Genomic DNA, 24,678 nt, shown 5'->3' on the forward strand with positions numbered 1-24,678 from the left:
ACACTTGCTTGAACTCAAGTAGTTATTTTTTCCTCCTAACCTTGAAAAACAAGGCTAATATCAGGGAATAAATATCAAAATGTTGGAATTTTAACATATGTGTGTGTGTATGTACAGCAAACTAACGGGTTTGCTAGTCTATCTTGCTCACGACTGAATACTTGAATTTTGGTTAATGCATTATTATTATTTTTTATTATTATTATTATTATTTTTGTTAGATGTCAGATTAGACTTAAAGATGTCTCAAATATCACAGTGACTGTATAAAAAAAGGAGGAAGAATGAAGTGATGATAAAAATAAAAGTTTTGCTTTTCTATGAACGGTGTCGCTGTACGTGTCGTGTTGTTTTTACCGCCCACCACTAGATGGCGTTTTACGCACGATGCACGCTTACGTCGTTTGCGTAAGTCAAGTGAATACGGCATTTACGCCAAAGTCTCTCACACGTCCGTGTCCGCTTACGCACAATGCGCAAAAAATAAACGCCGACATGGGGGTAGGTGTGCTACTCTGCTTTTGCAGCGTATTTTGGTGCATTAAATGGAAGCCAAAACGATTAATGTACACGCATTTCTTCACGTAGAAGTTCGGGCTGCAGTTTAAAGCCACGCTGGAGAACATTACGAACGTGAGACCCGACGGAGACGACTTCCGCTGGTACTTGAAGGTAGCTAGCCGGCTAGCTGTAGCGTGTGCTGTGCTAAAGCTAGCGCTAATAACCTGCGGGTCAAACGGAGACTGACAGGTGTTCAAACACAGCGTGTAACTGCAGTTTTAATCATTATAAGCTCACATAAGTGGTAGTAACTAGTAGCAATAGTTAACTAGCGAGCTGTATTAACTAGTCCTCTACTTTCACCAAGTTTTATTCGGCTAGCTAGCTAGCGCTACTTCTGCAGCCACTGCTCAATGTACCAGTGCTGCCAACGTCACGTCAATTTCCAGGCCTGTTTCTGACTAATAATCAATAACTGTTCAGATTAGAGATATTGGGAATGCTATAGCTTCGACTTGCAGCAGTTTTCTCCATTTCTTCAAAGTGCTGACCTGTCCTGCCTGTGTCTCTTCTCCTTCCTGCAGCTGAAGTGTGGGAACTGTGGGGAGGTCTCTGAGAAATGGCAGTACATCACACTCATGGTAGGACCTTTTTTTCTGCACATATTAAACGTTTTACATTCTGAAAAGTGCAATATTGTGGCCTTAAGATCATTAAAGTCATCTTTAAGCTAAGATGCTATGGAGTGAGGGCATGTACAGGTCGTGGGTGTGCAGTACAAGAAGCTCTATTTATTTATGTAACAGGAATGACCATCAGTTATGCTGGAGAGCAGACATAAATAATGCAAAACACACAGATTCATAAATATGTATGAAATATAGAATTATATATACACACACACACACTGTATCATGTACAACACCAGCACTGACCTTATGTGACCGAAGCGAGCCATAAGAATTATACATGGCCCAGATTACATACGTCAACAATCAACAAGTGCATTATTTATTAATTCATTTATTAATGTATTTTTTAAACACCGGTTAAAAACGTTTTTTTATTTATTACTTTTGTTAGATGTCGGATTAGGCTTAAAATGTGTCATATCACATTGACTGTTAAAAAGAGGAAAAAATAAAGTGATAAGTATTTTTTTTTTATTAACAATAAAAGTTATCTGCTTTTCAATCAACAAATGCATTATTTATTAATTCATTTATTAATGTAATTTTTAAACACCAGTTAAAAACTGTTTGGTCAAGTTTAGCAAGATTACTCTTCCCTACCTGCACGTGTTTCTGCATTGTGGCCAGCTCCTCAACCAGTAAATGCTGCTCTTTCAAGCTTATTAGATCTTATTTGTGATCAGATATAAAAAAAAAAAGAGCCTATAAAAAGTGGAGCACTATAAATCTCAGGATTTTAGGCCGTCCATCCGCCGGTATTAAAGTCAAAGTTGGTATCTGTATCTGCAGATACTTGCGAATCTGGTATTGGTGCATCCTTAATTATTCTTGTTTAGTTATTATTATAATATGCAGATTGGGTCTGAGAAACTGTTAATAAGGGCTGACATAAACCACTACTACTTCTACTGCTATTCCTCAAGCAAACTTTTCATAATACTGTTTTTTTTATTATGTCTAAATGGTCCAGAGAAACGATGTAATCATCTGTATCAGTGCATAACAACCAGGTACCGGTGTGTACAGTTTGTAAATGATAAAATAAGCGGTTCTTGGTGGCAGATGTTGGGCTGGGTTGTATCTGTTAATGATGTGAAGATCTCCTCAGGACAGTATGCCGCTGAAAGGAGGGAGAGGCAGCGCCAGCATGGTTCAGAAGTGTAAACTGTGTTCCCGGGAGAACTCCATAGGTAAACACACACTTCTGATTCTCATTAGAGGTCTCAGAAGCGTCCTTTGGCTTGTTACAATAGTGGAGCACCTCTGCACTAGATTTTCCTTCATAAAGGAGAACGCTTGAACCACAGAAAGACCCATTTCAGCACTCGGGTGGTTCTTTGGGTTATCGTGTGTGTGTGTGCAGGACAAACATTAGATCGTTTCCGAGGATCAGTTTGGTGAACATGATTGATCGCTGATCCCAGATTCAGTCAATCAGTCAAGACATGTTTGGGGGATGCTAGGCTAACATTGTTAACAAACAAATGTAAACACACGCCTGAGTCCGAGGCCTAATCAGACAGACAATGTGAACGGTCAGCCACTCGGTAATGGGCTCTAATTAAACAGTGTTTCTAATTTCTAATACGTCTGATAAAGTTTGTAATGGAAGTGTAACAGAGTTTCCCCCCTCCCCACAGATATCCTGAAGGATACCATTACACCATATAACGTAAGTAACCAACTGATAACTCATTTCTTATCGTTTCAGTTTCACTTTTCTCTATTTTGGCCATAAATACTCAACTATTTGCAATTTCCGGCATCTGTAGTTTTCCTGCAGCGGTTGTTCACTGGAGTAAAATGGCTAATGTAGCTCACACATTGGTAACTGCATGTCCCCACACACTCTCCTCAAACCATGTGGAGGTGCTCAGTAATCTCTCATAGACTTGCTAATTTTGGACACTGGATGACTCGCTGAAATCTATCAACATGGACTGAAGTGCAGACAAAATTCAGGCTGCTGATGTTTTTTTTAGCTCTGCAGCAAACCGTAGTCCATTAAACTAAACTAAAGAAAGCTGTAGCTGATCGGCTACGTGTACGGTAAGGTGGAGATTGTGTACATTTAGTTGTGGTTATTTTTTTTTAGTCATGCTGCTTCTAACGTGTGTTCTGCCTGCAGGCGGAGGACAGCGAAAGGTTCAAGACAGTGGTGCAGTTCGAGTGTCGAGGTTTGGAGCCAGTGGACTTCCAACCACAGGTCAGATATCGGGGAATCTAAGGGCCGATTAAGTGACGCTTTTTGGTGCTCTTGTATTTTTCCCTGTGTGAAAACCCCGTAAATCTCATTTCAGGTTTGATGAGTGTGTGGAGTCTGTACTAGCTAAATGTTGAAGTACAGTTTCACTACCTTCTGCTTTAAAACAACTAGACAACTGTGGACAGAGTTTCTTATCTTCCTTGAGACCTGGCTAATTCTAAAATTCTACAATAATTTACATTATTATATTAATATACATTTGCTTAGAATTTCATTCTGGTTTTATAGTTTTTCTAAAGTCAGTAATCATCTCCAACTGTTTATCATATCAACATTTTTGTACTTTTTATGTATAGATTTATAAATTATGAAGTGAATTAAGCATGATGGTAGGATCTTTTTGGATATGTATTAGATCTTTAATCTAGAAATTATTATTATTATTTTTTTTAAATCTTCATATATAGATTTTTTTATATACCAATATTATTAGTAAAATCTGGTCTTAATATTATTTTAATTAAGTTTTATTAATATAATTTTATTTGGACTACACATTTTATTAAATATTTCAGGTCATAGTTTAATTTTATTTATTTATTTTACATATTCCTGTTAATATTGTTTTTATTTAATATTTTTCCCCAATCTGAGCATCATGAGAATTATTTAAATATATTATATCTATTTTAAATATATATATTAAATATTTAATATATTAATATTTTTGCAACTCTTTTGTTTTTCTAGTATTTGAAGTGGTGACTATATTTGAGTGGTAATGAATTTTATAAACGTTGAACTATAGTCTTTGTTACAAACCAATCCAAACACTACACAATCCTCTCTTTCCTCATAGGCTGGCTTTGCTGCCAAGGGGGCCGAGACCACCACCCAGTTCCCCGAAATCAACCTTCAGGAGAAAGTAAGTGAGTGGGTATTTGAGGGGGATTTGTCTGTGTTTGACTGAGACCACACATCAGATCCTGTGTAACGGACATTTTCGTCTTTCAGGACTGGACGGACTATGACGAGAAGGCCAGTGAGTCCGTGGGGATCTATGAGGTCACGCATCAGTTCGTCAAGTGCTGAAGGATTTGTTGAAGGAACAGAAGACTTTGTGGTCTGCATGAGAAACATGAACCATAAATGAAGACCATTCAAAAGTAACTGAATGACTGTTTTTGGTCAGTTGTAAATGGATATATTGGACAGCAGGGAGAGGAGATGGCAAGTTGTGAAGAACGGACAGCGCTTACGGAGATGCTGGTTTGCAGTGACAATAAAGAGGTTTTCTGCGACCAAACCTGTAGTTGTATTCATATTCACTTTCTAAATCAAATTCTTTTAGTCACAATATCACATAATAAGAAGAAAAATATAGTAGCATTGTTATTTTTATATTATAAAAGTATTCTAAAAAAAATAGCATTATTATATATAATTATTTCATTATTATTATTATTATTATTATTATTATTTAGATACAGTTTAATTTGATAAATACAATAGATTTACAGCCACTACAGTTCAACACTTTGGAAACCTTTAAGAACAATTTGGTTTCATATAAGTGTCAAGCTAAAAATGTCAAGCTCCAACAACATTAATATCCATAATTTGGTTCCCAAAAATACCAGAATAAAGTTGCAATAAAATTAACATTCAGAATGGAGTTTTAATTACACTTCAAATAAACTTCATTCTGGGTGTTAATTGAATTTTAATTTCTTTTCCGAATGCTAAATTTACCACAGATATTCATGTTATTAGAAAAGCCATATCCAGAAAGATGCTCTAATACAATTATTTTATATGTTTATTATTTTAAGTATATTATTTAATGAATTAGTTTACAGAATTAATTTAAAATTAGATTTATATCTATTATGAAATGCTAATAAAATAGTAGGGAGGTTATAAAACAGGTTATAAACAATTAATATATAGAATTAATAACAAAATTACTCTAGGAAGTTCTATAAAAAAATAGTATCCAGTTTAAGTATTCGGTATTCAGTATAATTACTAAATTAAGGATTTATTTATAATAAAAAATATATAATAATTTCAAAAATACACAATTTCAAGAAACTCATTTTAGAAACATAAAAATACTAGTTTTATTATATAGTAACTCTATTATATAATAATAGAGTTACTATATAATAGTATAATATTATTATTATATAGTAACTCTATAGTAACTTAGTATATAGTAATAAACATTGGATAAAACATCTAAAGCATGCCTTAAAATGTACTGTTTTTGTTCATATTTGCTGTATAAATTGTGCATTGAGTAGTGCAGATTATTAATTATTCTTATTAATAATAATAATAATAATAATAATAATAAACAACTGAATTGATACTTCAAAATAAAGACAGTCCATTGAAATAACACACAGTTTATGAGTTTATGAACATTCATATGCAAAGCACTTGCAACTGGCCCAGTTTGTGGCTGTGGTAAACTGGGAGCTATTGAACTGGGAGGGTTTTAAACAATGGAAGGGGAGGATCCGTCAATCTGGCAACCCTACCCGCCTGCCTGTCCGCCTGCCTGTCCGCCTGCCTGCCTACCTGCCTACCTGCCACAGTCCACACTGAGCGACGCTGGGGAAAATGGGTCCGCAGAAAACCCGTGTTTTTGTTGTTGGTGTGGGAATGACAAAGGTAAAAACTCCTCAGAAATGATTTGTTTATGAATTATTAATTATTTACAGCTTGTTTGGTTAGCTAGGGAGGCTAAACTTGCTGTGCAAGGCTTTAGCTAGCTAGCTAATAGCTTATGAGAAAATGCAATTATTGAAATTATGACTTTAATATATTTTATAGCGCCATGTTTTTGTGTTGGAAGTGCAGAGGAGAGTTTTATTTAGTTATAATTTGAAGTTGAGGTAAAACTAGATAGCTACGACCCTGAAGTTGGTTTGTTATTGGAATTTTCCGTTCCACCTTAAATGGGCAGCAGTTACATTGCTGGCGCCTCAGGCGCCAGCAATGTAACTGCTGCCCATTTAAGGTGGAACGGAAAATTCCAATAACAAACCAAAGTCAACCACACAGATAGTGATTATAGCGTGTCTATTTTGTAATATTAGGGTTATTACTCCCCCCCTACACCAAAATACTCTCTATAATCTATAATCTGTCTTAATAATAATAATATCTTAAAGCTCCACATAGGATTTCTTCAGCTATCTCAGTACAGAGTTCAAGGCTACTTAGGGCTGTTAGCCTCGAGATAGAGAGTAGGGCACAGTTCATAGAGCTCTATCATCAGTGCATGTCCAGTTCAAGGCTGGATTCTCATAGGTTAGGACTACAGGACACAGTGGACACACCCCTTTACCCCATCAGATTTAGACCACAGAGCTGAGATGGGTGGACCACCTTCAGCACACTGATCTGGTATTGGTGTTGATGGTTGAGAGTCCATCACCGCCCTCAAATATTTGGGAGTCCACAATTAAGAGTCCACAGAGTGTTTGTGTTTTGGAAATGACTGAAATTATGACTTTTTCCCGTGGTTGCAGTTTGATAAGCCGGGAGCGAGAGATGGCGACTATCCAGAGATGGCGAAGGAAGCAGGTATGAAGCTTGGGGTTTCTTCTTAAATTGAGAAATGTGGAGGGAAGGGAGATGGGATGTGTTGATTGCATAAGGCATGAAGGCATAACCTCACTACTTCTACTGTGTTCTAGGAGAGAAAGCCTTGACTGATGCTGGAATTCCATATTCTGCTGTAGAGCAAGCCTGCGTGGGCTACGTATATGGTATGCCATTATTTGTATATGTCATATTGTTTTTAATACGGGGGGAAAGGGAGGCCTCCAGAAATTAGCATCAGGTGAGCATGGTAGATCTTCAGGACCAGCATTGAGGTTCGTTGGAGACCCTCGTTTCCCTTCGTTTGTGTTTACAGTAAGAGCTTGATCTACTCCGTTCTATCTCAGCATGCTTGGAGGAGAGTGTGAGGGTACGGTGAGGGTACGTATCAACATTGGGGGGAGTTGATGGTCATCATCTTACGATGTACGTAGCCTGGAGTACGATGACCAGGCTAACTTTCTATATGGCTGAAACCAAAATAAAGTAATGTTAGAAAGGGGCATATTTTCTCTCAGTGGGGAGGTCAGCTGTTCCTCTTTTGGATTCCAGGCTCAAGATCAAGCTTCTCAAGGTGGTTGACCATGTTAGCTCTTGACCGGCATAGGGTATATTTTCATTTGAGCTTGATGGTTTAAGTGGTCTACCAACTTGACCAAGCTAGTTAGGACGGGTCTACCAGCATGACCAAGGTGGTTGATAAGCCTGACCATGCTGGTTGACCGTCATAATCAGACTGGTTGATGCATGACCAGCTTGACCAAACTGCTCAACATGCTGATAGACCAGCTCCACCCTCAGCATCAAAGACCAGCTTAGGCCATCTGAAACCAGATGCCAGCAAAAGCTGGTCTTCATCTGGACTGTTAGATACCTTTTCCTTGTTTCTTGGGAACGAGGAGAACCATTGCCTACTTTCTGTCTGCCTTTTTGTAGGTGACTCCACTTGTGGTCAGAGGGCCATCTACCATAGCCTGGGTCTGTCTGGCATCCCCATTATCAACGTCAACAACAACTGCTCCACTGGCTCCACAGCACTCTTCATGGCCCGGCAGCTCGTCCAGGGAGGTGAGTTTGTCACGTTGTAGGGATAACATTGGCTGAGGAGAGAGAGTCGTCATCACATATTTGCCTCAAGTTGGATCAATCCAAGTAGTCTCTAAGAGTTAAGGAACTCCTCCTTAATTAGATTAGTCATGCATTGTCAGAAAGCACATATGCAAGTCATTTAGATGCTTCCTCCATCACGAGGCAAGTGTGTAAAGCTCATTGCTGGGGTCTGAGCATTTTAGCTGTTACTGGCAAAGTGAGACACCAAAAATGAGACACCAAACATGTCCCAGCTCATGGGACACAACAGCGTTTTGAGGAAATGGGGACAATTGGTTCTGAATGCTGAAGCTAGCTTCACGCTGAGACACAAAGCACTGGTCACCTAAACCCGAATCTACTCTGCCGTAGCTCAGCTTAGTTCAGTGTGGAGGCATCTACTAAGGTCAGCTCTTCGTAATGTCTTCGTATACAACCTTTAGCGTCTTCTCTTCCAGGTTTGGCTGACTGTGTGCTTGCTTTGGGTTTTGAGAAGATGGACAGAGGCTCCTTGTCGTCAAAGGTAAGGTTAACGTTGCACAGTTCATGACCTCAATCCCTGTCCCTCAGTTTTTCTTGCCGTCTAACTAAGACTGTGGTTGTCCAGTACATGGACAGGACCAACCCAATGGACAAGCACATGGAAGTCATGATCAACCGATATGGAATTGCGGCGGCTCCTGCAGCACCTCAGATGTTTGGCAATGCCGGGAGGGAACACATGGAGAAGTACGGTAAGTCAGAAGTATGGCCCGGACCTGTGGTGTGAAGTTGTTAAGTTGTGCTGTGTACATGGTGTCAGTTATCTGTTTGTGCTAGGCACCAGACCGGAACACTTTGCCAAGATTGCATGGAAGAACCACAAGCACTCCACCAACAACCCGTAAGTTGTGTCCTGTCATTTTGGCCAAGTGATCTACCGTTTAGAGGGAATTTGTTATATTTACCACGTAAAATTGTTTTTTATTTACGCTATACTGAATTGACTGATTGACGAATTTAGGGATGTCAGATCCAGTCCAGTGGATTGGGATAGATCTAGGCATACTTTAGTGGATCGAGTATCGGCTAATCTGAGCCTGATCCAGTTCCGATCCTTTGTTTTTACCACTATGTTCTAGCAGAGCACCCTTTGGCGCCCTCTAGGCGCAATTACCAGGCTTTATTCTCAGCCTGCGGCATTGAGGAGTGCTCTCATAACAGTGTAGAGTCTGGAACCGTTTGTCAGTGGAAGAAGAGAATCTAATGCATTATTTGTGGTTCCACTAATCTCTAGAACAGGTTGTACAAAAAATGTTTTGTGGCCTCTCTCTCTCTCTCTCTCTCCCTCCTGCTGCTCTCTTAGCTATTCTCAGTTCCAGGATGAGTACAGCCTGGACCAGGTGATCAACTCCCGCAAGGTCTTTGAGTTCCTCACGCTTTTACAGTGCTGGTGAGTAAATTTAGTGTGCAGGTTGGGTTGTTTTAGGAAGGATTTCTTAGGCCCAGCATTCAGAAACTGCTGTCAGAATCTATTCATCCGATTATTATTATTTTATTTTTTTTATTTTCTGCACCACATCTAATTAAACAGGCGTCGGTCTGGTGTTTTTAGGTACTGACAATAATCCATGATGAGCTCTGGCCAGCAGAGGGAGCTGTGCACTGACTGCTCAACCCCAAACTTCACCTATGAGGATGACATTTGGGTCTTGAGCTTATTAAGCTGAATGCTTTCTTTTTTTGTGGCTCATGTGCATGAAACTGGGCATGCAATATGTAAAATATATGTACACATGGGCAATTTGAAGCGCGTGATTGATTGATTGATTGATTTATTTATATCTTTTTTTTCCCCCTTCACCCCCGATACCGTCAAAGCCAGCCGTCTTTTGTCTTTTTTCCGAACTGATCAATCACGTTCATTTGAGGTTTCATTTATCTTTTAGCCCTACATCTGATGGAGCTGGAGCAGCAGTGCTGGCCAGCGAAGCATTTGTGAGGAGGCACGGGCTTCAGGGTAAAGCTGTGGAGATCATCGCTCAGGAGATGACCACAGATCTCGCCAGCACCTTCGAAGAGAACAGCTGCATCAAGATGGTGAGTGGAGGAGCCTTGCATTATCCAGGCCTTTGGAATACGTCATGAAGGGCTGAGCGTATGATGGGTAGCGTTAATATTTTTAGAAATTACATATTTACTACTACATGTGACACCAATCCAATAATCCAATAAAAATGTAATGCTGAATGGGATATCCGAGTAAAAATATGATTAGCTTATGTTTATTGTTTTATAAAAAAAAAGTTTAATTGATGTGCTGAACCTGCACCACCCAGATAACATGCCCAAAAGGATTTGTCCTCAGGTTCCATGTTGGCCCCATATTTGGATTGCCACCAGGGTCCCAACAGGAGTTATTCCATGTAGGCCCCTTGTGAGATTAGGCTGGGCTGTACCGATGGGGCCAAGCTGGGTCCCAGCAACAACACATGTACAAGCCCACTCAGAGCCCATGCTTATCTAGAACCCAAGAGCCCACCTTCCACCCATGTGAGCCCCACTTGAACATGCTGGCTGGGCAGTTACTTCAGTGCTACACTAGGGGGGGTAACTTAACTTAATTCCATTCCACGATTTTCATGGTATTGTGGGACACTTGTCTTTATCTCTCACTGTACCAAAATTAATTGTGCCGTTCCCTTCCCCAACCATGATGTCTAAACCGCAGTCCAAGCCCCACCCTGCCTTTTGTGTACCGTTACACCCCTAATATATTCTCTTAGCAGATACTGTTTTTTTCTTGTGGGCTGAAATACCTAGTCTGTTGAAAATGAGCTCCCAGACTCAATAAGTAAAAAAACATAGTGCATCCTACAAGGACAAAAGCTCACATCTTTTATACAGCAGTACAAGCTAATAAAACACTGATGCTACTGATGCTTCATGTTTTACTGTCTGCATTGCTGCTCCTCACCTCTCTATAGGTTGGCTACGACATGACACGCCTTGCAGCCAGGAGGTGCTTTGAAGCTGCAGGCCTGAAGCCCTCTGATGTTGACGTCATCGAGCTGCATGACTGTTTCTCCGCCAACGAGCTCATCACCTACGAGGCTCTCGGCCTCTGCCCTGAGGGTAAGCTAGAGACAGAGACAGATTACAGCCTGGAGTAATGGCACTTCAGCATTTCTGCTCAGCTCAGCTGTGTTTAGCCTCATTAATCAACACAAAGTAAATATTGGGCATATGCCAGGTATATGGGCCTAATGCCAGGTGTGGGCTAAAGGGGTATGAAGTGTTCTCTGGAATGATGGTGGTGCTCCATCCAATACTTTTGGGTTGAGTTAAGTTGGGGATGATGAGGTGGGGTGGTGATCATCCAACATCCTGACCTCACCAAGGCTCTTGTCACTGAATGCAGTCAAATCCTTGCAGCAGTGCTCCTCCAAAACCTAGTAGAAAGCCTTCATCCCTGATTTCAGAAAAAACTATGAATAAGCAAAGGTGTCCCAATACTTTTGTCCATATAGTATGTGCATATTTAGCCAATAGTGGATGACATGTGAAGGCCTTTACCTTTTCTGTCCCTGTCTAGGTAAAGCTGGAGAGTTAATCGACCGTGGGGACAACACCTATGGAGGAAAGTGGGTGATTAACCCCAGCGGAGGGCTCATCTCAAAGGGACACCCGCTCGGAGCTACAGGTACTTTAGTTTTTTTTTAGGAGTTTGTGTAATGTGCCAGTTGAGGGGTTCCTTACCTTCTGGTGCCAGCAGAACCCTGACACATAGGCTTACGGGCTTTCTCTCAAGCCTACAGCAATGCCACCACACACTCCTGGGGCAGGGTTCTTCCTCAGATCTGGTCATGGAGGGCCAGTTTTTGGCTTAGTTTGGTGACTAACATGGTAACAGATTAGGTAAACCCAGTTGTGTTTAAGGAAGTACATCACCAAACTTTGGACCATCAGGAATGGATTTGAAGATCCCTACTCACAACAACTTGCACCAGCTAAATGAATGTGCAGACAAATCAGACCTTAAACTGATCGCTTTCCAGAAAATCAGTGATACACAATTTTCCTCTTACCCACAAAATCCCATGGACAAGGGTGCTCCGAGTGGCTGAGCGGTCTTATTTACTTCCGCTATGGCCCAGGTTCGAATCCCAAGCCTTTGAATCCGCTTTGCCATCAGCAGCCAGAGTCTGAGATAGCACAATTGGCCACTCTTTTTAATTTTTTTATTTCAGAGCTACTTTCTGTGACATGATTCTGTGACATGATGAAATTATGAGGCGGCTAATGAGTGTTGCTCATATTAGTGGATTAATGGGAGAATTTTTTTTAAAGTGTAAATTTACACTAATTAGATTTTTTGGGGGGTAAAGTATCGCTACAGAAAAACATGTTATACAGGCAAACTGTTCTGAGAACATTAGAAAACCTCACCAGCAGAGGGAGCCACACACCCTTAACCACAGAACCAACTCTCAGCAATCATCACAGCAGGCTGGTGTGTTGTGCTGGCTGCGAGAGTATTAAACTGGGATGAATGGTAATCTGCTGGGTGTCAGTGTGGCATGCTGTCTCTCCCTCTCTCTCAGATAAATGGCTGGGAATACTAAGCTGGCTCTTTCTGGTCGGTGAGCTGAGCTCGGAGCTGAGTGATGTCTTTGTGGTAAACAAAGTGTGTGTTATTAATATAGGGCCACCCTGACCTCACTCTGACCTCTGATTGGTCTGACTGAATGCTCTCCTAACATCTCCATCACAGCGTCAGACCTTATTATTAATTTTTATGCTTTTAAACCAATAAAATCGATCTACACTACTTGGACAAAAGTATTGGGGCACCTGCTCATTCATTGTTTCTTCAGAAATCAACAGTATTAAAAAGAGCTGATCCTGCTTCTGTTGGAGTAACCGTCTCTACTGTCCAGGGTAGAAGACAAGAGTGGCATTAGTGAGAATGATCAGGATGTTGGATGATCGCCACAGCAATGGGTTCAGCTTTAAAGTAGCTGAATGCATTCATTGGGAGGGGTGTCCACAAACATTTGGACATGCAGTGTATCTATGTCTCCCTCACTCTCTTTTCCCCCATTCTGTTCATTGCCTGTCTCTCTGTCTGTCTGTTCATCTGTGTAATCTGGAGTGTGTTCTGTAGGTTGACCCTCATGCCCGTCTCTTCAGGGTTTATCTCAGCAGCCGTGTTGCGTATGTAATTCCTTTGCTCACACTCTCGATTGATGTACAGCTCAGCCCACGCCAGATCACTAAAGACCTCCCGACTGACCAGCTCAGATTTCACCAGCTCATTCTTTAGGAAACTGGCCTCGTGCTCTATAGATCCTGTGCAGCATTTCTGAGCTGACTCTGAGATTTGATTAATCTGCGTTTATAGAGCCTTCAAAATGTCTGTCTACAGTGATGTGCTGTACCAGTTGGCCGTGGCCTGTCTAAGTTGCTGACCTGGATTTGGCTTTCATTCCCATAATCGGAAGAATTGGCTTGTCGTTCGCCACAAAAAGAGAAAAATGCATACACTTGTCCTTTACAGGACTGGGCCTGAATGGCTGAACGCCTTCCACTGTGAATGCACCGCAGACTATCAAAGTCTTCCAGCCTTGAGCTTTTCTACTCTGAAAAGTTTCGACAAGCTGAGAAGTTGAAAATACAGGCTTGGAGTGATGGGTCTTACTCCTAAGTCCCAGTGTTGACGGGATGATGGGCAGCCCATTAGCCAAACGGGATATAATGCTAAGCTTCAGTGCAAGCGCAAGAGTCTGGCCTGGAGGATTAGGCTGGGATGCTAAGTCTCCACCAGTCAAGCATCTGTCTTTTCCTCCAATGTGGAGCTTCTAAACACTCAGCAGAAGTGTAAAGGAGAAGGTGTTCTACTCAACGACTGTGGACAGCATGAGCAGCACAGCGGCTTTGAAAAGTTAACCAACCGCAAGTCTAGCGCCTCTGCTGGCTGGTTGCGGTATAATGTGAAGCTCCGCCCTTCCCCACATGTTTCAATTACTTTAAAACTCCACCCATTTTCCATCTCATTTCCCTTCTTTTTTCCATCTCCAGTGTCTCCAAATTCCAGCAGTTCGTTCTCCCTGTTTTTATTTCCGTTTTTTATTTTCGTCGTAAGAAGGCGGGGCTACGCTTAGGAATGAAGTGATTGACAGACAGCCTCGGCTGGAAGAGGCCTGGCAGTCCTTTCTGTTCAGTACATGGAGAAGCTGAGCTGTAGATCAGCTGCACTGAACTTTTACTGTTGGAGCACTGTTCCACTTACCAGACAAACTAGGAGTCCAGGGGGAAATCCGCTCTGCTTCTGCGCTGAAAGCTCAATGAAGGCGGTCTGAGACACTTGAGCTCGGTCAGGGAGAAGGGGGCGGGTCTACCAAACGAGTCGGCGAGTCTGGCTCCACCCCTGCTCTCTACTGCGCAGACTCTGGTTGCAAATTTGACAGCATTTGACAGTTTTTTGGCTTTGGATGTTAAGCTGAAACGCTCTTTATCATGTTGGCATAAATGGGCGGGGCCAAACTGCAGTAGGCAGAATAGGCGGGAACACGTATGTTACATATACATATACGTAGCCTGAATGGGCTGAGGAGTGAATGGCATGCATGGAAACCTCAGTTTTTACTTTTATTAAATTGAACATATTTCCTACCTTACCATGGTCATGCAGAAACCTTGTATCTCCATTTTATCGTTTTTGACTTTTTGACATAATGTGAATCTGACAGTTGCGCTCTACACTCTACCCACATTTTATGATGAGCGGCCCAATAGAAATGCTCCAAAATGGCTTGGAATTGAAGTGTTTTACTTTGACTTTCATTGAAAGTTAAGAAGGTTTTTTTTTTCTTCTCCTGATAATTTGCCATATTGGAGGTGTGAGGTGTTGTATGGGGGGGGCAGGCTTGCGTGTTTATGCCGGTTTGAGCTTTACTTCCTCTCGTCCGACTCATTATCTCCGCTGTTTGATTTGCGTGGTTCTTTGACCTGCTCAGGTGGTTCTTTGACCCGTGTTGGTAGAATGAACTCCGGTCTGCCTCAGGTCGTTCAACCCTGCCATAAATCCTCTACTGTGTTTGATTGGTCAGGTCTGGCCCAGTGCGCGGAGCTGTGCTGGCAGCTGAGAGGGGAGGCCGGTAAGAGGCAGGTCCCGGGGGCGAAGGTCGCCCTGCAGCACAATATCGGCCTCGGCGGAGCTGTGGTCGTCACACTGTTCAGGATGGGATTCCCTCAGGAAGCGAGGTGAGCAGTCACTCATAGCATGCTCTAGCACGCTAGAACTAACACACTCTACTATGCTATGCTTTTTAGTGCCAGCTGGTGATAAAATGAGCCGGGCTTCTGAGCATGAAGATGGTTCTTAAATGGCAGAGCGAGCATCACACTGAATGCGATCTCTAATGAGCTAATGAGGAAAATCTGACCCTGTTTGGGTTTATAGTCAGTGTGTGTTCACTCTGGTAACCCTTTCGTAAGCGAGTTCTGGCCACCTGTAATGGTCTGCCCAGAGTGAGATTATGGTGAAACCCACCATTTCTGCAGTTTAGGGATATTCTGCATGTTATAGGACTATAAAGGGTTAATTAGCAGACGGATTAGATGAATCACTCAAATTAAAGCAGATTGTTGCGTCACTTAAAGGGTTGAAATATACATTCAGGTAGAGTTAACTTGCAGAACTTTGTGCTTTTTGCATCCATCTGTAACTTTTCCTACCTTGCATTTACTACATTTCTATGTAGTGCATGCATACAGTCTTATGCAAAAGTTTGGGGAGCCCGGGTAAAGCTGTATACTGTATATAATTCAGACAACTACTCAGTGGAACATCTTGGCACCTCCAGTATAAATAAGCATTAACTAAACTAATATATATAAAACTGCAAACGATTGTTTCCCTTTGAAGGTATGCTGACTCCTATATTACATTAGAAAACCAACAAAGCTCAGGTTATTTTGAAGCATTTCTATTGGTCCATTCGTCATGAAATATTGACACAATGGAAATTATTTTTGTATGAAGACGCACAAATCCAAAAATACATAGGGGTAATGGGCTTTTCTGAGGGCAATAAGCAGTTCATTCAAACTTGTTTGACCCTCACCTAATAATCTTTGATCCCTAATTACGGGATCTCAGGATCTCAGCATATCACCAGGACTTTGGCCTTTGTTCATAGAAACACCCCTCCCTCCAAACTCCCCCCCTCCAAACTCTCCCTTCAAACTCCCCCCTCCAAACTCTCCCTTCAAACTCCCCCCTCCAAACTCTCCTTTCAAACTCCCCCCTCCAAACTCTCCCTTCAAACTCCCTTTTTATGTATAAATGTACAAATCAAAAGTACACGATAAAGATCAGCTGTTTTGTGTGTGTTTCCTCAGCTCACGGATCGCTGCAGTGCCCACCAGCGCTGCCAGTGGTTTGGAGGGATTTAAAGCCCATGTGGTTTTCAAGGAAATCGACAATAGACTAAAGGAGGTAGGAAAGGGCTTGACCATCTTTTCTCTTTTCAGGCTGTGCAGAATATCTTCAGTGCAGTAATTGCTGGCTGTGAAGCGACATTAAAGTGTAATTCTTAATTACGTGTAAAGAGGAAGTCTCGTTCAGTGTCTTGTGTACAGTGAGGTAGAAACCACCCTCGGCTGGCGCTTCTCCACCACATAATGCTGTGGCGTTTCTTTGTGCAGGAGGGAGAGGCGTTCGTCAAGAAAATCGGCGGTGTTTTTGCTTTTAAAGTGAAGGATGGACCCGGCGGAAAAGAAGCACTGTGGGTCGTGGATGTGAAGAACGGCAAAGGCTCAGTGGACAATGACTCAGGTGTGTGAGCTTTTTCTCATCAGAGCTAACAAGGGCACTCTGGGCGCTTACGGGTGGTTGCTGTCCACCAAATGTTTACTGAGCGGGTGGGGGGGATTGAGGACAGAGGACTGTGTAGTTTGACTCATTTTGAGGGCACCATGACTTGACAGTTCTCCCAGAGCACTGTGAACTGTGTCCTGGTTTATTAGGTGTCCTGATTCGCCCACCACGGAAACTGTGCCTGGCCTGTGTGAAGGTGTGGGAAGACTAGCTTCAGTCTTTCTCCCAGTTTGGTACTGCCAATTAAACCCACCCGTTCGTAGCTCCCCCGAGCACTAACAAGGAGGGTAACGACTTAACACTTGTCTCGTCCGATACATGCGAAACCAGCCACCACCTTTTTCCGAACTGCGAGACAGCCGACACACCCAAAGAACAGTGCCAAGCCCCCAGCTGCACCACGCCAGCTAACAGACACCTGTGCCAGCCAGCATCGCTTTAACAGTGATGAGGGCAGAGGGCGCCATTTACCCACCTGGAGAGAGTGCAGCCAGTTGTGCTCTCTCAGACTCCGGGCGCTGATGGCAAAGAGGTATGGCTCGGGCTGAGACCTGGTGGTAGCACCGCAGAGCCACTCATCGCCCACCTTCAACCTACACTCAGAAATAGTGTTGTCTTCTGTGAAATACCACCAATTCAAGTAAACATACTTTTCCGAAAAGCAACTTGATAAGAAGTGCAATTCAAACTTCTTAGCACCTCCAGTATCAATAAGCATAGAAACCGAAGCTCATCAGGCTTTGTTCTCTAAGACTCTGTAGAAAAACAGGCACAGCTAAAGAACTCTCCATGACTTTTTAGCATGGATATGTGGGTGTTTGTTGGTTGGTGGTTGGGTTTCATTTGGGTTTTGTTGTGATTATGATGGAAAGCAATACGATGTGGATGAATAGCAAAACACATTGTTCTTCTTCTTTGTCTGTGTAGCCTGCGGAGACGTCTCAGTTTAGTTAAAAAACACAATTAAACTAATTTAAGGCTTTGTGTGAAAAGTTCAGTCTACCTGACCCCCTGCTTTGGTCTCCTGGAGAGTAATAATAGCCTACCTTGTCTTAAAACAAAACACAAACCACAAAACAAACCAATTCAGGCTATGGTTGACGAGATGCACAATTTAGAGTAATGGCGGTTCGCTTCGTCTGTGATGAGAGAACTGTATGATACACTTACTGTAATGTTGATGCAAATTTGTGTATATATATTTATATGTATGTAGGCAATCTAGTATTCAAAGAAAAAGCTCAAACACACAACAAAGAAAGTTGCAGAAGAACTTGGAGTGCTACTTTGTTTTGAAAGTGCTGAAGATGGTCTGTAGATGCTCAGGATGTCTTGTGAAACGGCAGAGATGAAGTTTGTTGGAGGTAAGGTTGAGATTAGGATCAGGTTTCGGGTTAAACACTGTATAGAAACCTGCTCATTCACTGTCTCTTCTGAAATCAAGAGTATTATAAATAAGAGCTGATCCTGCTTTTGTTGGAGTAACTGTAATCTCTACTGTCCAGGGAAGAAGGCTTTCTACTAGAATTTGCTGTGAGGAAGTCCGCATGTCGGTAGCTTTCCGACTTTACGCTCAAATTGTCCTTATTTTTCTTTCTTTCTTTCTTTTTTCTTCCAGGGAAGAAAGCTGACTGCACCATTTCCATGGCAGATGCTGATCTACTTGAATTGATGACGGGGAAACTGAATCCACAGACTGTGAGTATCCTGCGTATAACTGTTTGGCAAACATGTGCATGTGGAGCACTTCTTCTACGGCACATTGGTTGGCTCGCTGGCGGAGAACAGATTGAAGTGGATACAGGATAAGTCCCTCTTAGCTTGTGTCTTTGGGCCCTCAGCCATAGTTCTGCGCAGCTCTAGAAACGTTTGAAGGCCACAGATGCTTCCATTAGCAAGCATCAAGCCTGCCAGAGCTTTTTATTTATTTATTTATTTATTTTCTCCCCGTGTCATGGCATTGTTCCAGTTTCCCACAGCTTATTTGCATTTTCAATGGAGCGTTGAAGTGTGAGTCCATTAATGCCGCGCTTCCATCCAGAATTTGGCATAATCCGGGCCTGGAAACATCCTGCATGTATTTGAAAGGGCAGTTCAAGTTAATGTACATTCTAACCAGTGCTGCCCAACTGCAGTGCATTTACTGCAGTGTGTATATTTTGAGTCTGATTCATTCACGACTGTCTTTTTATCTGTTTGTTTGTTTGTTTGTTTGTTTAATTCTTGCCCCCTCTTCCTCCTTATTCATTCGAAGGCCTTCTTCCAAGGCAAGCTAAAGATTACTGGGAATATGGGGATGGCCATGAAACTGCAGAACCTACAGCTTACCCCAGGAAAAGCCAAACTCTAAAGACGCACCAAGACCTAAAGTTTGAATGGGAGACCACGTCCATGCAACTCAAGCCAATGGGGACGATATTTCCGAAATTGGACCCAACAATTGGAATAACTTTCTGTGCATAATTGTCAGTGACTTTCAGTCTTTTGAAAATGGCCTTTTCGAGGAGCTATAAATGTAACACTGTAATGTTATAGAACAGATGGTATACGACGATACAAAAGATACCAAGAAATGGGCTTTTAGAGTACATTACAACGCCCAAATCACAAATGCGTATTCAGGAGTTACGCTAAAAGCACAGAATGTGTTTTTCTCCAAACAGATATTCAGTGGATTATTACTGGAATTATATAATGATGCTGTACGAAGGTCTCACATTTCTCTTTTTTTTTATTCCCAAATGGACTTGCATTATGCCACATAATGTGCCTCTAACCGACAGAGTGATCATTAGCATTATATATAGAGTTTGTGTCATTCACACTTAACGAATCACCTGCAATAACAGACACAGGGTGTAGGATTAGAATGAGCTGTTCAATATTCCAACAGACTTTGAGGAAATCTTAGTTTTTTTTAATTGACTACAACTGTCTCAAAGCTTGAGTATGGGATCAGTTAGATAGGTTAGACATGCCTCAGTGTGAATGTTGGATAAACAGAACATTGTGTCTAATTACTGGATGTAATAAGTGTGTAAAATTCTGACATGTAATTTCTAATATAATATATATTTCTTATGAACACAAGATTTGTCCTCATGCTCTGTTGTGCATCCCTGCATGTCAGTGTGTTCAAAAATGCTTTATAAATTGAACCAAGCTGAGAAAAAATAGCATTAGTCCCTAAAGAATTCCACTTCAGACTGAGGTAAGTAGTGCTTTGTGTTCTTGACATTTGGTTTATTCGATTTAAAAGGTACCATTTAGGCAAATCCTCCCAGAAAACTTCTCCCATTTTCGACCCTCAAAGCTGTAGGTTTTTCTGAAGTCTAAAGTGGTCGTGTCTGAAGGAAGTGCGTGCCATTACGCCTCCCCCGGCTCACTAATCTACTGTAAAACCACAAGAAACAAGCCAAGAGTTCCCCTACCTGTGCTGCAAATTTGTAAATCCTGCTGTCAAATTAGGGTCGGCCTGCTTCCGCTAAGTGGAGGCCTTTGTGATGACTGACTGACTGACTGACTGACTCACTGCATGTGCTCTTAAGCCCTGACCCGCTGCAGAGGGGATTTGGAGAGCTCATCAGCATGCAGAGCAGAAACTGTGTTACCCACTAAAAGTACTGAGGACTGTAGCAGTACTTACTGAAAGTGGTTTCAACATTGCCTTAAATGTTGGTAAATCTGGTCAAATCTCATTTCCATTTTTTTTTTTTTTTTTTTTGTTTATTTTATGTGGTAAAATGCCGTATTTCATTGTGAAACAATGCAAAAAATAAGGCAGATAATTTTTCTTTCAATAAATAATGCTAGAAACAAGAAAAGTTACTCACCAAAAGAATAAGACACATTTCCCAGACAAAAAAGACCTAAAACAAGTAAAAATAAGAATCTAGAATAAAGTGAAATAGTTACTAAACAGTTAACAATACAAATCTCAAAATGATAAAAGTTTAACCTAATTTCTGTCACTTTGAGACGAGGTGTTAATACAAGATTTCTTTGTATTATTTCTAGGCATTTTAAATATTGGACAATGATGAAAACTAATTTGATGGTTTTGCTTGTTTTGAGCATTATTTCTTGACAAAAAAAAACCCAAAACAACAAAGTTACCGAAAGAACAAAACTGGAAAAAAACTACAAGTAACAGTTTTTACAGCAATTTCAAAATGGCAGAAACATTAGATATGATATTGTGTCTAGACATTTTTTGTCATTTTGAGATTGGTGTAAGATTTATTAATTATTTTTGGGCATTTCTTTTACATTTTATGCAACAAAAAAAATGCAGGTAATTTTGCTTTTACAAGAATGTTTTTCTTGTGACAATGTGACTGTCTTACTGGCAAGTAATTTTGTTTCAATCCTTATTTCTTGGGGGTAAAAAAATTTAATTAAACTAAACAAATTCACTAAACACAAGCAAAATGTGTAGAAATCAGATAGAAATCAGATCAACAATATTTGCAGTAATTTAATATTAGTATCTTGTTTATTTTTTGGAGAAGTTTTTCTTTTTGCAATTTTTTTTTATTGTTTCCAGTAGATAAAATGACCTGAAATTGGGAAATAGCTAGAAATCAGATTAATAATGTTCTCACAATTAGGAATATTAGCCTACATTTCACTTTGCAGATCAAATTCTGTGTCAGTATGTGGTCACAAGTGTTCCTTTTTTGGAAGATAATATCCATGATCCCATCCATCATAAGATTTCTGCTTTTTAAAAATAGCTCCAGCTCCATATTGGGATGAACTTCCTGAATGATTTGATTGGGGAGCATTAAGGCCTCTGTGGAAGCCGTCCAGGAGATTTGCGGTTCATATTCATTTATAGAGCGAAAATGTTGCATTCGGCCATGTGGTCCCACAGCCCCGGTGCCCCTACTGCCTTCTGCCATGTTCAGCTTCTGCTACTAATCATTCCCCCACTGTTCATTACAGTGACATTCATGGACAGCCTGCCAACCAGACCGGTGGTGGCATCTCGCGAGCAGCTGGCCCACCGGGTGTCCACTCCAGCAAACAGCTAGAGGAACTAGGTTTCTGTAACGTGGCGAAATGGTGGCACAGAATTGGAGAACTGGTCAACTGAGGACGACCAGACTTTAGGTCTTTTTTGTCTTTTGAGAGTGAGCATCCACAAACAACCTCACACCATTTTTAAGGGCAGTTCTCACAGTCAGTTCTCTCTCTCTCTCTCTCTCTCTCTCTCTCTCTCTCTCTCTCTCTCTCTCTCTGTCACTGTGAGTCTGTCTGCTAAGAGGATGCATCACACCTAACACCCGACCCATCTGTTGTTGTCTACCGGCGGCCTGTCTCTCAAATGTAATCTGGGGCGATTACACTGCAAAGCGGACCATGACTGTGTAGCTGAGGTGTTTATAGATGAGCGACTGCAATTAGTTTCATTACCTGAGACCATTTTTACAAGGTAGACATCACTGAAGCCCAAACCCAAATACAAAATGTGAATTTCAGGAAAGATTTCATTTAAGAAAGGGGACAAAAAGTGGGAAAATTAGCACAGACTAATAAATCATTGTTTTATATACACACACACACACACACACCAATAATAATGGTTTAATTTAAACAGATTCTTTTCATTACTAATACCCCGAATGGGTCTGATTCCTCTCAGGGACAGAAGACGACCTGAGGGCTGAAGATACAGAGTATAGAGCTTTAACAGACACTCGTCACAAGCTAGATCCAGAGAAGGCAGCCGTCTTCCTGAGGAGCTACATAGCAGTGCGTGGTCTGACTGAGAAAGGAGGCTCCCAGTCGTTGGTGTAACGGTGATCTGTCGGAAGCGTCCCAGCGTAGAAAGCCAGGGCCAGAGCACAGGGTCAGCTTTGCTACAGCACCCCAGAACCACAGTACACATTCAGTACACACTGGCCCATTCACCAGTACTACTCTTTATCCTGTACCCGCAAAGTCCTCTTCATTGGCCAAACCGCAGGTGTAACAAGTATTAATTGAGTATTTTGGCAGAATTGTTGAAGTGGTGGCCCCAGGTTAATAACTTTTTAGTTATTGTATGGAGTGAGCATGTCATATTCCACTGGAAAATAATGCAAAAAAAATAAGATAATTTTGTTTTTTTTAAGAAATAATGCTTTAAACAAGCAAATTTACTCAATAAAAGAATAAGACCCTTTCCCTAGAAGACCTAAAACAAGTAAACAATATTTCACTCTACAAGTGAGTGAAATAGTTATGAATACAAATCTCAAAATAAAAAAAATTATAAATTGACTTATTTCTGTTATTTTGAGACTGATATAGAATAATAAAAATATAATTATTATTTCTAGGATGGACAAATAAGGAAAAAATACAGATGATTTAGTTTCACCTAGTTATTGATAGCAAGCCTTTCTTTTCTTTTAATGCTCAAAACAGGCTTTTGTAACAGAGTTACTTGCCAAAAGAATAAAACATTTTTCCTAGATAAAATGACCTAAAACAAGTAAAACAACATCTAGAAATAAGTGACATAGTTCTTAGACCAATCTCAAAATGACAGAAATAGATTAGATATTAGATATTTTGACTAGACTTTGACTAAACTCTTTCTTTGCATTTTTCTTATACCTTATAAAATATCTTATTTTACAAAAGCAAGTGACTTTTTGCTTGTTTCATTCATTGTTTTTTTTTTTTGCATTCTTTTTAAAGAAATAAAACATTTTCATTAGGCAAAGAAGGAAGAATGTCTAGAAATCAGATTTTGAGTCATTTCATTTAGTTCAGTATTATTTGTATTACATTGACAAGTAACTTCACCTGTTTGAAGCATTATATCTTCATGCTTTTTGTACTTTCCAACATATACTAGAAATTACTTTACTTGAAACAGCTAGAAATAGCTAGAATCAGGCGTTATATTCTCAAAATAGAAATATTAGATGTTCAGACTAGATTTTATTTTGCAGATCTAATCTTTGGCAGTATGTGGTCCTAAGAAAGACATTTGCTAGACCATTTACATTGCTAACCTAGTAAAAAGTGTTCTTGGCTTCATTACGCCATCTTTTCATGGAGCCCAAAATGCCTGGCAGCGGCCCTGAGCCCTGACTTTTCAGAGGGCCGGTTTTTCAACCTCGTGAAACATTAGAGCCAACAAGGAACGCTTTATTATAAAATATATATAAAAAAATTAACAGGGGTGGAGGGAAAAAAAACACTAGTCACCAACATATCAAATGTTTTATTAACGTATCAGTGTCCGATTTGGCTGTGTCCCAGGAAGCAGTTATCCATGTGAAATATGACTGAGCTTTGGGAGCTCCTGCTGTGCTCCCAAAGATGCACATACAGTGTACAGTATGTGTTACATGTAGGCCCAAACAGAGCTCTGCAGAATGAGCCCATGATTATAATTGCTCTGTGATACTGAGAAGCCAGAGAAGATCCCAGAGGTAGGTCCAACATTCCCCAATCCTCAATCAATCCCTTCAGCCTCCTTTCATAAAGTTCCCTTAAGCCCTACAATGTCCGGTTCCACACACGTTCTTCGTACCTAAGGGATCCCGGCAATGGCGCCGCTCCCGCTTGCACTGTGAACGAATTACGAACATCGAGAAACGAAAGAGAGCAGCTAGATGCTTCAGTCCCAGCCTCCCGGCGTTTTTCGCTACTTAGAGGGGAGGCTGCACATCAGGCACTGTCTTCTCAGGCCCAGTCAGGTCTGAGCGAGT

The 24,678-nt window shown here is 41.1% G+C and overlaps 2 protein-coding genes across 2 annotated transcripts; both read left to right on the top strand.

The window, feature by feature from the left end:
• Positions 1-447: 447 nt before the first annotated feature.
• On the top strand, positions 448-4,690 carry czib (CXXC motif containing zinc binding protein). The gene is made up of 8 exons (XM_072687012.1): positions 448-501; positions 589-672; positions 1,086-1,142; positions 2,302-2,383; positions 2,834-2,865; positions 3,322-3,399; positions 4,259-4,324; positions 4,414-4,690. Exons 1-8 carry the CDS (start codon positions 496-498, stop codon positions 4,489-4,491), a joined length of 483 nt encoding a protein of 160 aa, XP_072543113.1. The 5' UTR covers positions 448-495; the 3' UTR covers positions 4,492-4,690.
• A 1,295-nt stretch (positions 4,691-5,985) lies between these two features.
• scp2a (sterol carrier protein 2a) lies at positions 5,986-20,056 on the top strand. Its single transcript, XM_072688400.1, has 16 exons — positions 5,986-6,078; positions 6,942-6,996; positions 7,110-7,181; positions 7,951-8,082; positions 8,562-8,626; positions 8,711-8,837; positions 8,923-8,986; positions 9,449-9,535; positions 10,032-10,182; positions 11,070-11,217; positions 11,678-11,785; positions 15,195-15,348; positions 16,489-16,585; positions 16,795-16,924; positions 18,585-18,664; positions 19,221-20,056. The coding sequence occupies exons 1-16, from the start codon at positions 6,028-6,030 to the stop codon at positions 19,314-19,316; spliced, it is 1,617 nt and encodes a 538-aa protein (XP_072544501.1). The 5' UTR covers positions 5,986-6,027; the 3' UTR covers positions 19,317-20,056.
• The last annotated feature ends 4,622 nt before the right edge of the window (positions 20,057-24,678 follow it).

This window comes from Salminus brasiliensis, chromosome 9 (assembly GCF_030463535.1).
Source record: "Salminus brasiliensis chromosome 9, fSalBra1.hap2, whole genome shotgun sequence".
Taxonomy (NCBI): domain Eukaryota; kingdom Metazoa; phylum Chordata; class Actinopteri; order Characiformes; family Bryconidae; genus Salminus; species Salminus brasiliensis.